The sequence below is a fragment of the Dipodomys spectabilis genome, unplaced genomic scaffold (assembly GCF_019054845.1).
Source record: "Dipodomys spectabilis isolate Male_0828 unplaced genomic scaffold, ASM1905484v1 ptg000174l, whole genome shotgun sequence".
NCBI lineage: Eukaryota > Metazoa > Chordata > Mammalia > Rodentia > Heteromyidae > Dipodomys > Dipodomys spectabilis.
In genome coordinates this window covers 9791792-9804788 of record NW_024870851.1, presented here as the reverse complement: position 1 = coordinate 9804788, position 12997 = coordinate 9791792, and the positions used below count along the sequence as shown (strand labels likewise).

General features: G+C 34.2%; 1 protein-coding gene across 15 annotated transcripts in view; it reads right to left on the bottom strand.

Annotated features, from left to right (window-relative positions):
- The window catches only part of LOC122120053 (sodium channel protein type 3 subunit alpha), an 84482-nt gene that overhangs the window by 59289 nt on the left and 12196 nt on the right, over positions 1-12997 (bottom strand). For 7 of the 15 annotated variants that reach the window (XM_042694064.1, XM_042694067.1, XM_042694065.1 and 4 more), the window contains exons 4-9: positions 10557-10685; positions 9821-9912; positions 8709-8981; positions 8439-8502; positions 5388-5529; positions 3126-3332 (exon numbers count right to left, since the gene is read on the bottom strand). In XM_042694064.1, coding sequence (XP_042549998.1) covers positions 3126-3332; positions 5388-5529; positions 8439-8502; positions 8709-8981; positions 9821-9912; positions 10557-10685 — 907 coding nt within the window. Of the gene's footprint in view, positions 1-1838; positions 1842-3125; positions 3333-5387; positions 5530-8438; positions 8503-8708; positions 8982-9820; positions 9913-10001; positions 10094-10556; positions 10686-12997 lie in introns of all 15 variants that reach the window. The other 8 variants (XM_042694068.1, XM_042694066.1, XM_042694078.1 and 5 more) reach the window with 3 other exon arrangements.

Below are 12997 nucleotides of genomic sequence, written 5' to 3'. Positions count from 1 at the left end.
AGACACTGGGAAATGGGAAATGAAGAAAGCAAGTTCTTTTAGTGTTTTAGAAAATGGCCTTGGGTTGCAAAGCTTGTGTAGGGGGAGGGGAGTGCAGGATGTTGGGAGGGCAGGGATGGTAAGGGGAAACTAAGGGGGAAGCAACAATGCTTGATAAGAAACATACTCATTACCTTGCTCATGTGATTGTAACCCCTCTGTACAGTATTTTCACCAAGAAAACTTACTAATTAAAAAACAAAAAAAGAAAATAGCCTTGGGATTTCAGACCACAATGCAGTGGAATATCTCTGTAGACTCTGTTCATGTGAGATACATGGCTGCAGTTCATAAGACACTTCTATGAATATGAATAGAGGAAAGGGTCGCACAGAGATACAAACTCCGGATTACTTCTGAGCTTCCTTCATCTCTGAGAATAATACTTATTAATGCTGAGGATTAGAGAGAAATCCTCCTTTCTCCTACACAGTGCCAGAATCAAATCTTCAAATGATTCAACATGCAAAAAGATCTGTTTATAATTGTTGGAACTATGCTCCATAGCAAAGATCAAGAATTTTTATAGGAACACAACAATATCCTACACTCAAAAAGTACAATGGACAGTTTTAATATTTAATTGAAGATTTTTGAAAATGAGAAGAGAATAATATATAACTCATAATAAAGATAAAAATAATCAAATGCAGTAATAACTGAAACAGATGTGGGAATCAGTTTCATAATTGCATTGTGTATGTAAAAAATATAAATTAAAGATGTACAAAGAAGATGCAGATACAATCTTTACGCATGAAACCTACAGTGACTGAGGTGAAAAATGCACTGGGTAGGATTAACAAATGATTTCAATCATACAAAAGAAAAGCTGGTAAGGTTGAAAATAAGGCAATAAAAACTATACAAACTGAAATTGGTAGTCTTATTTTAAAATTCATTTGGAGCTATAAAGGATCTGGAATAATAAAAATGGTTGTAAAAAAAGCCAAAGCTGCTGGGTACTGGTGGCTCATGCCGGTAATCCTAGCTACTCAGGAGGCTGAGATCTGAGGATCACAGTAAAAAGCCAGCTCAGATAAGAAAATCCGTGAGACTCTTGTTTCCAATAAACCAATAGAAAATCTGAAGTGGTGCTGTGGCTCAGATGGTAGAGTGCTAGCCTTGAGCTGACGAGCTGAGGGACAGTGCTCAGGCCAGATTTCAAGCCCCACAACTGACAAAAAAAAAAAAAAAAAACAAGCCAAAGTTGAAGAGCTAATGATATTTGTTATCCAGGCTTACTATAAAACCACAGTAGTTAAGAGACTGCAGTATTGGCACATAATAGAAACAAATCTATCAAGTAGATGGAAAAAAGATTTATTTTTTAAAAGAAAACTTGCCTAGGGACAATGAACAAGTGATTTTTGACATAGTTCAAACTCAGTTTAGTGGAGAATAGTTATTTCATTCAATTAATGATATTGAAATGACATATTTGCATGCAAAAATTAAAAAGAATATGTAACTCATATTTTATGTAAACATTAACTTTAATTATTTACTTAAAACTCTATAGCATTAGAACAATCTATAGAAAAATATTTGTGGTGTTGACAAAACCTTTTTAGATGAAGAATCAAAGGCATTAAAAGTGAAAATTAAATTAAAATAAATGAACTCTCCTTAAAGATGTTAATCAAAGTTAACATTTTTAGCCCTTAAAATATAATTAGGTAAATGAAAAAAATCAGTCCCAAGCTGCCATATAATATTTGCAAAAACATATTTATGTATTGTACTTGGAATACATAAGTGTAAAGAACATACCAAGCTCAAGTAATAAAAAAAAAAACAGCCTTAAAGGAAATAAAAGGCAAAAATTTGAAGATGTGACCAATTACTTCACAAAAGAAATAATATATGTATATATATACTAAGATCATGAAAAACTATTCAGCAAATTAAACATCAATAAGGTACTTGCTAGAAAAGCCTAAGTTAAAATGACTGACTTTACCAAAAGTTAGCAATTATCTAGAGGAATTGCAACTGAAGCTAACACAAACCAGATTTTACTTATTTATGTATTTGTTTGTTTGTTTATTTTATTATCTCCAAATAATTTTACAGAACGATTTCAGATTCTTACTATGTTTCCCCACAACCTCCATCTTAAAATGTGTGGTTCTGCCCACTCCACTTCTAATGCAAATCTATGCTCCTCTTCTCATGAGGTGAAGGCCTCATTTGCTTACATAACATAATGTTGAATAGTGGTAAAAACAATTGGGCCCAGTGCCGTTGACTCACACCTATAATCCTAGCTATTCAAGAGGCTGAGATCTGAGATCATTGTTCAAAGCTAGCCTTTGCAGGCAAGTCCATGAGACTCTTATTTCCAATTAACCAACAACAACAAAAAAGCCAGAAGCGGAGTTGTGGCTCAAGTGGTAGAGAGGTAGCTTTGAGCCAGAACTTCGGAGACAGCACCCAGGCTCTGAGTTCAAGCCCCAGAAGTGGCTGGCTTCTAGGCACACACACAAAATCTACAACTGTCTTTAGTCTCAGTCGATTTTGCAACATTTTCACATAAGTTGTAGATAACCACTTTCAGAAAACAGAATGCTTAAATGTAGGTATGCATACTGAAGTTTTCTTGTTTTCAGTTTATTTCACAATAAAATTTCAAATGTGTAACTAGATGAGAGAAAACAATAGTTTTAAATGTCAGTTATATTTCTTTCGTAAATTCAGCTAATACACTGTATTTTACAAATTCAACCAAAAGTTAATTTCTGTGAGACAATAACATAGTAAACCTTATTCCTACTGCATTCTCTATGAGCTAGCTAATTTCATTATAGTACAATTTGTTTTGTGAGTATAATGTACAATTTCTTCATAGTACGGCATGACATAATAGAGCATAATACAGTATCCTACATACAGAATAGTGAAGTTGCTTTGACTCTGATGTCACAAACAACTTAAAGTTTGAAATAGTTTCTCTTTACTAATGAAAATGTCTATGTACTAAATAAAAATTCAATTGAATTGGCTTAATTGGAATGTTAGGGCACAACAACAGTCCTATTAGATACTAAAATAATGACAAAGTTTTTCTTATTCTAGCTCAGTACCTGTGCTTCTTCTTGCTGCTTTTTAAGCTGTTCAAGCATCTGCTGAAACTCTGCTTCTTTCTGTTCTGCTTCTTCCAAGGTGGCCTGGTTCTGTTCCTCATAGGCCATGGCCACTACAGCCAGAATCAAATTTACCAAATAGAAAGAGCCCAAGAATATCACCAGGACAAAAAATATCATATATGTTTTTCCAGCAGCACGTAATGTCTAGAGAAGAAGGGGATAATTTTATTGGTATTTTCAGATAGTGTCCCCCAAGTAAAATTTTCATCAAGAATGCTGTCTGCTATCCAACTTATTTTGATCAACTTACTTTGATTTATTTCTTTTTGTGGTAAGGTAAAATGAACAAGTACACACACACACACACACACACACACACACACACACACACACACACTACTCAGATTATCAGAAATTTGATTGTACTGTCATTTCATATAAATACATTCTAAATGAGCATATACTAAGCCCCACTAAATAACTTTATTGGAGTTTACAGTACAGAGCAGTATGGCAAGTGAGAACACTAGGTCTTTAACTTCTTTAAATGGGATTCCATATTATCACAGTCTTCATCCATATCATTTAGAAATGGCATATTTCTTCCCTTCCTCCCTCTTCTAGACTTAATTAACTGAAGCTTTAACTTAATATTATAATTCATTTTTAAAAATCTTTGCATTAATTTTTGATGGTTAACATTTTTATTTATTTATTGACAAATTTATTTACTTATTAGATTTTTTTAAATTATGTTAAAAGTGATGTAACAGAGGGGTAACAGTTATGTGTCAGATAATGAGTATTGTTTTTTGTGAACAGTATCACACCCTCCCTCATCCTCTCCTAGCTTTTCCCCTCCTGACTCTCCTCCTCCTCTCCCCAGTTGTATAGGGCACTTTTAGCATAGTGTCTAGTGGAGTTCACTGCTGAATTGGTTCTACATTGTCCTACATGCTTCCCTTTCCCTTCCCCAAATCAGATAAACTTATATACAAGACAAAGGGTACAGAAATCAAAAACAATGACAAAAGGGGAAAAGCGAAGAAAATAAAATAAAAAAAAAGAACCCCAAACAGTACAATAAAAAAAAACCTCTTGTTTCCATTCCTGGAGTTCATTTCAATAAGCATTATTTTATAGAATCTTATGCACAGAACTATTCAGTCCTGGCGATTCCCTCCTAAGAATATCCTCCTTTTTCCTGTGTGAATGTTTAGACTGCTGTTTAATAATCATGTCCAGGTGTAATTATTTGTCTTATTATCCATTGTATTACTATCCATATGTCTAAATGTATATTTCTAGACACATTTTAAAGGATTACAGATTATGAAAATCATGCAGCCTATGTTTATTTAGGTCTGGTTTGCTTCACTTAATATAATTTTTTCCAAGTCTTTCTATTTCCTTATGAATGGGGCAATGTCATTCCTTCTGTTGAAAGCATTGAGTTCTATTGTATATTTATACATTTTCTTGATCCTTTCATCTACTGAGGGGCATCTGGGTTGATTCCATAACTTGGCTATGGTAAATAATGCTGCAATGAATATGGTTGTGCTTGTGACTTTAGTGTAGCCCATTTTGTGGTCAATTGGATTGATGGCCAGGAGTGGGATTGCTAGGTCATAGGGAAGCTCTATGTTAGTCTTTTGAGGAACCTCCATACTGCTTCCAGAGTGGTTGAGCAAGTTTACATTCCCATCAACAGTGTAGTAGTGTTCCTTTTTTACCATATTCCTGCTAGCATGTATTATTATCAGTTTTCTTGATAATGGCCATTTAACTGGGGTAAGGTGGAATCTCAGTTTTGTTTTGATTTGCATTTCTTTTATGGCCAGAGATATTAAACATCTCTTTATATGTCTATTGTTCATTCTTATTTCTTCTTTGGAGAAGTCTCTCTTTAAGTCTTTAGTTCATTTATTAATTGGGTTTATATGTGCCATTTTTAGCTCCACAACTAGATTATAAATTTCCCAAAGTCATGACCATTCTTTACATTCTCAATATCTTCTTACAAAATGCCAATCACATGAGGAACTCTCCATATGGATACACCCCATGCATGCACACATATGCCCACACAAACACAAACACATATGTATCTACTAACTAAATGACCATTTAGGATTCAAGGCACTCTTGCTTTAAACCAAACCTTCTTCCTCATTCCAGACTGTAAAACATGTACCCAAATATATCATTTTACATGTTCATCAAAATGAGTCCTAAGCATTCTAATTTGGACCATACCAACTGGTAAAGATTTTCCCAGTAGTCTTGAGTCATGAGTCGAAACAGAGACAAGAAGGCCCAGCTAAATGTGTCAAAGCTTGTGTAGCCATAGTTGGGGTTTCGACCAGCCTTGACACAGATGTATCCTTCTGGACATTGCCTGTGAAAGACAGAAATGACGGTGAGGGCAGCATAGAAATTGATTAATGTCAACCAATTTGACCTCAGTGATTGTCAAAACTCTGAATTGCAATGGTTATCCATGATTAACTTCACTTGATCTTCATTTCTACACTTCAGGTCATAGGGGAAATTCATCACATGAAATGTATTAGAAAAAGAATCAGTAGAAAAGTTAGGTGGAAGGAAGTCAGATTTAGAGAAGTAGCAGCCACACACTTCCATCATTATTCTATTATTTATAAAGTGGTAAGAACCAATAATTAAAAATAAAAGCCAAAAAACCGTCAAAGGGTAGGGAACCACTTAGTGATATATTTTATTAAACAGGTTTATAGAACTATCACAGTAAAATTTATATTTTAGGATCATTTTAAATTTATGACAAAAGTAGAAAAATTGTATGGACTCCCTTCATGCAAATGGCCAGATTCTAATATAGACATATTCCAATTTATGAAACTTTATTTGTATTTCAGATTTAGTTGTCATGTCTCCTTAGGTGGTTCCTGATTGGCTCCATTTTCAGCCTTTCCTTGTTATTAATGACAGTAATGGTTTTGAGTACTAGATGAGCATTTTGCAGAATGCCCTTAGGTTAAGAATTATCTCATGTTTATCTCAATATTATATTATCTCAATATTGTCTCAATTATTATAATTTTTGGGTGGAAGCATGTAGAAGTAGGTCTAATTATCAGCACATCATTCTCAAGGAAACACACTCAGTGACTTTTTCACTGTTAATAACTTTCTCCACCTCACTTAAAGTAGTTTTTGTTCTTTCTCAGTTGTAAGTTTGCACTTTTCTTCTCCATATTGTATCCTTTTGAAAATAGCCAGAATATGCCAGTCACACTTAATGAATCGGTAGTTATAATCTCTAAAATTATAGGGTATTACAAAATTATTTGGAATTCTACATGGAATCTTGTTCATTATTCCTGATTTATTTGTTTATTTAATCATTTGCTTACATCATTATATGTTCATGTTTGTTTTACTCCTTGAATTATAATGCAATGATATTTTCATTTCTTGCTCAAATTTTCCTTGTTTGGCCATTAGAAGTTTTCTTAGTTGGTCATTTGTGTTAGTATGAAATACTCCTGAGGCTGAATGTTTTGTTGTTTCTTAGTCTCTTCTTATTTTCTAGCACACAACATGCTTCAGAATCAGCTTTTATTTTTCCAGCTGTTTATCCAATAGGCCCTGGTTTCTTTTATTGGAGACTTCAAAAACAAAGGAGGAGGTAACAATGCTCTATAGGAAATGTACTCATTACCTTACTCATGTAACTGTAACCCCTCTGTACAGTATCTTTACAAAAAAATATTAAAAAAAAAGAAAAAGATATAGACAAGACAAAAAAGAAAGAAATCAAGATCTGGGTGCCAGATGGTGTTTGTTGCTACCAAGGTAACATTACTTCTGTGTCTTCTCTACTTACAAAACAGATCAATGCATTTGTAATACACATACACATACACACACACACACACACACACACACACACACACACACACACACACACACAGAGACATTTCTGTATCTGTTTAGATAAGCGAAGCTTAAAGTTAAGGTCATGTCTGTAAATCTAATCCACCACCACAGGGATCATTCTAGACTCTTCCATTTGCTTATTTTTACCTTGCCATTATAAATGTGAAAAACCAGGCTACTATCTACTACCCATTTATTCATTCATTAATCGATAGCAGTACCTATGCATAGATATTTCATGATAATTGATATTACTATTGGGAAACAACTTTATCTCCTACAGTATTGTTCCTTTTACCTTTAGTTTCACAAACTCCATTAAGTTCAAAAGTGAAATTTAACACATTACATTATTGATATTATTTTTTCTTCCAGTACTAAGCATTGAATTCAAGGCCCCGTGCTCTCATTCCACTATTTCACTCATGGTTCATGCTTTACCACTTGATCTATGCCTGCAGTACCACTTTTTGCTGGTTAATTGACAATAGAATTCTCAGACTTTTCTCTCTGTGCTGACTTCAAACTGCCATCCTTAGATCTCAGCATACAGAGTAGCTAGCACTCCAGCCATGTGCTACAATTTCTTGACAGGTAACACATTAATCTACTTCCTCTGGTGATGTAGTTTCATAAGTTTGAAATATATTTAAATGTTTTGTCACATTCATTTCCTCACAAAGACTTTACAATTTATATACATTGATTTTCCTACTTTGCTTCATAACTTCGGACAAATATTTAATGTTCATATTCATTCTTACACAACTGTATAAAATAGTTTCTTCTGTTCCATGTTTCACTTAGGAAACCTGTTACCAAACTAAAAAGATTAATTTTTTATTCATTTCTACCATTTTGTGTTTCCAAGAATGTCATATAATTATAATGGTATAGTAGGTAGCTTTCTCAGGTTGGCATTTATTTTCACATGGAAATATGCATTTCAGATTTATCAAAGTCTTTTTTATCGGTAAATACTCTTTCACTTTATGCACATACCACAGTTCATTTGTTCATTGACTTTTGAGAGACATTTTTGTTTGCTTCCAGTTTAGAATGATTCTGACTTATAGCTGTTGTAAACATTCACAAGCAAGTTATTGTGTAGTCATGTTTTCAAATTAGTTGACCAAAAGGTCTAGCGGTAGTCTTGGTAGTCTTGTTTATTGTCTTGGAAGACTATTTTTTTTAAGAATCACCAGCAATAAATGAGAGTCCTTGCAATGACAAACCAATAACTCAGAAAAGGCACTTCCTCGGATGGCAGAATCACATCATTTATCCAGAAGCCAGTCTTCTGGATTTTTTCTACATATATTTTTTCTACCTATTTTTTTTGCAAAAAATTGGAATCTTAAAAAAAAAAAAAGTTGTGTCTCTTACCCTGCATCTGAGCCATTTCCACAGAGTAATGGGTCTTTCTGTCCATCCAGCACATAAAAGTGACCTGTTCATATAAAGAATATGTGATTTCATTTCCAAATTAATTCTGTTCACATTAAGAATTCATCAGCTTAATTATGTAAATTATTTCCCAGTCGTACACTAACAGTGTATAGCTATAAAGGTGCCATCATTCTCACGGTCTCAGCTATCTATATTTGAAACCTCATTCAACAAGAATAAGGTTAACATAATAGCAATAATTCTTACTGTCATCTGCAATGTAATCCTTCCAATTAAATGTGCTCATTGTTATATTAATAAATGTCCCATTTGGTGCTATTGTGCCATTAAAGTAGGAAGTGGTGTTGGTTTCAAAAGCAGACTCGCTCGGGGGCCATTGCAAACATTTATTCCTCAGGTTGCCCATGAACAGCTGCAGCCCAATGAGAGCAAACACGCTCAGACAGAACACAGTGAGGATCATGACGTCGGAGAGCTTCTTCACCGACTGGATGAGGGCCCCCACAATGGTCTTTAAACCTGAAGAGAGAGAACCTCCTGTCAGCCTACAAAAGCACCATGAACCATGTCTTCATACACATACGCACACGTGCACATGCACGCGCGCACACACACACACACACACACACACTATTCCCCGTGCAAACACATGGTTGGCTACATATATTAAAGCTTTATGGATAGCCTAATGATTTAGGAAATAAAGAATTGGCTTTCTATGAACACAATGCTTTCTGAAAGTTCAAAATAAAAGTTTACATATCTAAGCATAAAGTTTTGTTTATGAAGTTCTATTTGCTGTCAGAATTATGTACAAGACAAAGATGTTATTTTTCCTTTCAGATAATATATCATGAGCTTGTTTGCCCCAATCCATTCTTTCAATTAGTCTCCATGAGCAGTAATTTAGAGGAGAAAAGAATTGTAAGCTAATACAAATCCCATGTCATATGCAAGCTTTTTCATAAGCATCTTTACTCCTTTATAAAAGATCTATTTCAGAAATAGATCTGCAGTGAGTGGTGCAATGCAAATCAGTTAGTAAAGCCATGGTCCGTGGTAGCAAAGCTTTATCAGAATGCAAGGGTAAACTGTAAGTCATAAGTACACGTGCGAGACAGACTGTCAAACCAGTATTTTTCATAGATGTCTCATGCAGTTTTCTGTTAAACTCAAAGGCTGACTTTATCAATAATTGTGCTTCCTAGAACTATAGGGATCAAGCTGACATTAAAACATCATTTGGCAATATTTGGGAATGATAATGAGCACCAATAAGCACCAAGGCTATTGCTCTACGTGCAATTTCAACCTCAATGCACTTTAAAGTCAGCCTCGGTGTTTAACCTAGCTCTCACCTGGAATGACTGAAATTGTTTTCAATGCCCGGAGAACTCTGAATGTTCTCAACGCTGAGACATTGCCCAGGTCCACAAACTCTGTCACATATCTGTAATAGGGGTCCACACACAAACACAATAACACACAAGAAAAGTTGGAGATATAAGGGCCTACTACCTTATACCAGTTTCTTCTTACCTGGAATTACAGAAATAGTTTTCAGAGCTCTCAAGACTCTGAAAGTTCGAAGAGCTGAAACATTGCCTAGGCTTACAAATTCTGTTACATACCTGTAGGATTAAATCAGAGTTACTGATAGTTTTGGCAAAGTTCATACTAAATAATTAGTGCTGGGCTTGGTATGTACAGCCCCTTGTCCTAAATAAATGGGATGAGTATAGACCACAGGGCGTTGCATAATGATAGTTGCCTTTAAGAAAAAATTACTTTGCAAATTTCACTAATATAAACACTTTTGTTTTCAAAATTCGTCAAAGTACAGTTGTTGATATTGAACTGTAGTCAATAAAAAACTTCATTTTAATGAATAGAAAGAATATAGGACATGAAAGGAATTCTGTTTAAGGCTCGTTTATAAAATATATTTATCTCACAACATATATTCTCAAAATATAAGAGGCATGTAAACTAACCAGAGAACTATGCACCTAAAATATGTCTCCACATATTTGGTTTATGCTACAACTACTATCACTTATTTGAATCTATCAAAGTTAAAGAAATTTTACTCACGCCATCACAATGACACTGAAATCCAGCCAGTTCCATGGATCACGAAGGAATGTAAAATCTTCTAAGCAGAACCCTCTTGCCAAGATTTTTATGAGTGACTCAAAGGTATAGATCCCAGTAAAGGTATACCTGGGAAAAGCATGGAAGCCATAACTAAGAATTTCCTTTGAACTGCTAAAATACATGTTCTTTCTTTCTTTCTTCCTTCCTTCCTTTCTTTCTTCTTTCTTTCTTTCTTTCTTTCTTTCTTTCTTTCTTTCTTTCTTTCTTTCTTTCTTTCTTTCTCCTTTCTTCTTTTCTTCCTTTCTTTCTTCCTTTCTTTCTTTTTCCTGTCCTGGAACTTTAACTCAGGCATAGGTTCTGACCTTGAGCTTTTTTTTTTGCTCAAGAGTAGTACTCTATCACTTCGGCCCCAGCTCCACTTCCACCTTTTTTTTTTTTTTTTTTTGGTGATTCATTGGAGATAAAATTCTCTCAGCCTGGGCTGAGATTTGAACTGCCATCCTTAGATCTCAGACTCTTAAGTAGCTAGGATTACATGAATGAGCCACCAGCATCAGACTCAAAATAGACAGTTTAAAGTATGGCAAAGCTAATCATATAAAACTAAGCAAATTATTACAGCAAAGAGAAAATATATTCTTCAGTAATCTATTCTTACTAAATCATTTAGGTTTTAGCATAATCATTTCATGAATTTTGTGGATAATCATTAAGGTTTATCCCCTTTTGCAGCAGTGTCTGACAGCTTATAAACCACATATATAATCTTCTAATTTCTAATGGCCAAGTGAAAAAAAAAACTAAGAAGGAACCAGTCAATGGCATTAGTTATTATATTTTACTTAAATAAGAATATACAAAATATCATCTTCCTTGTTAAAACTAGCCAACTTTAGCTTTCAGTTTTAAGTAGCAGGTAGCAGGTAGTTTCTTCATTGGACCATTCAACTTTAGGGGAAACATGCCTTAGATTTATTGCTTATAATAAATATTTCCATTTATATTTTTAGTGGGTAAGCTCATGCTAAAACTATTTACATGTATTATACAGTATGGAGAACGAACTTCTTTCTTTATCCTTGAGACAGATATAGTGTTATAAAATTTTTCTTTCATCTTTTAATCTCTGTTTCTCTTTCACTCTGTCTCTTCCTCCATATATGTATATACAAGATCACAAGAAACAATATTTCCATTCTTCAGTATTGTGTGTGTGTGTGTGTGTGTGTGTGTGTGTGTGTGTGTGTGTGTGTTCTCATGATTACCACAATTCAGGGATAAACAAAATTCTTAAAGCCAACCTGGCACCTTGTTACTATTTACATTGGTCCAAATCATGTTAAAATTGTTTTAATTCAAGTTTGTTTCCAAAAATCACACAAGGCTTTTGGGATTCCTATAAAATGTTGGATATTTCTACCCCTTTCCCCTACGAGGGCTGACAAAAAAGTTATTTCTGTTTCTTCCAAAAAAATAGTTGAGAGGATTTGGTTTTCAGCATTGTGTTCTTTAAAAGAATAATTTAAGTTTATTTTTTCAGAGTACTTCAAGTACTTCAAAAAATTGATGCACTCTTAGTTTTTAAATCATTTTTTCCAACTTATATGTGCAAGTGTTTGGATAGTATCTTCATAAGTTTCCTACATACAATTTTCTCATAGGAGGCAAATGATATAAGAAGAAATTGAGTATTTGCAGAAACCATCATATCTACTTTTCCTTAGTTCCTCCTAACTCAATGGTTTCATGAAGAATAATTGGTAATTTTACTTATGAATTAGCTGTCTATTATGAACAGAAATACTTTAAAATTCCAAGCTTCTGTGTATCTTCGCTTTAGTTCAGATCTCTGAATACTACCTGTAATTAACATGACATTTTGTTTGTAGAGATACCTGATCCTTAAAGAGTCTGAGAAACATTTTATATAGATTTTTTTTTTTAGATATAGTGCCTTGTAAGAAAATTGTACATTCCCAAAGTAAGAAAACTTTTGGAATACAGAGTGACAATAGCTGTGCAAAGAAGCCAGTCATAGTGCTTAACGTCTGGACAGAGATTACCCAGCAAGGCATTTACATGTGCTAAAATTAGCAAACTGGACTGGACAGGTAAGTGGGAAGTAGGAGAGCTTGATCTTTCTTAGCTCAGCCCCCTCTAGGCTGCTGATATCATCATGCTGTCTTTTCTGATTGCGTCACAATTTTTATGTGCTGTAATTATAATGTCTATAGAAACATTCTGCCTTCAATAGTACTAGACTCCCTACATAATATCACCTTTATACCCCATTCTGTGTACTGTTATTATTCCACGTCTTCGCACAGAGACTGATTCTGATATCAGTGCCTTTTCCTCCCCCTCCTCCGCCCTTTCTTTGTTGTATTGGGCTTTAGACTCAGAGCCTTACACTTGCCACTTGTCATGTTCCTGTTCTT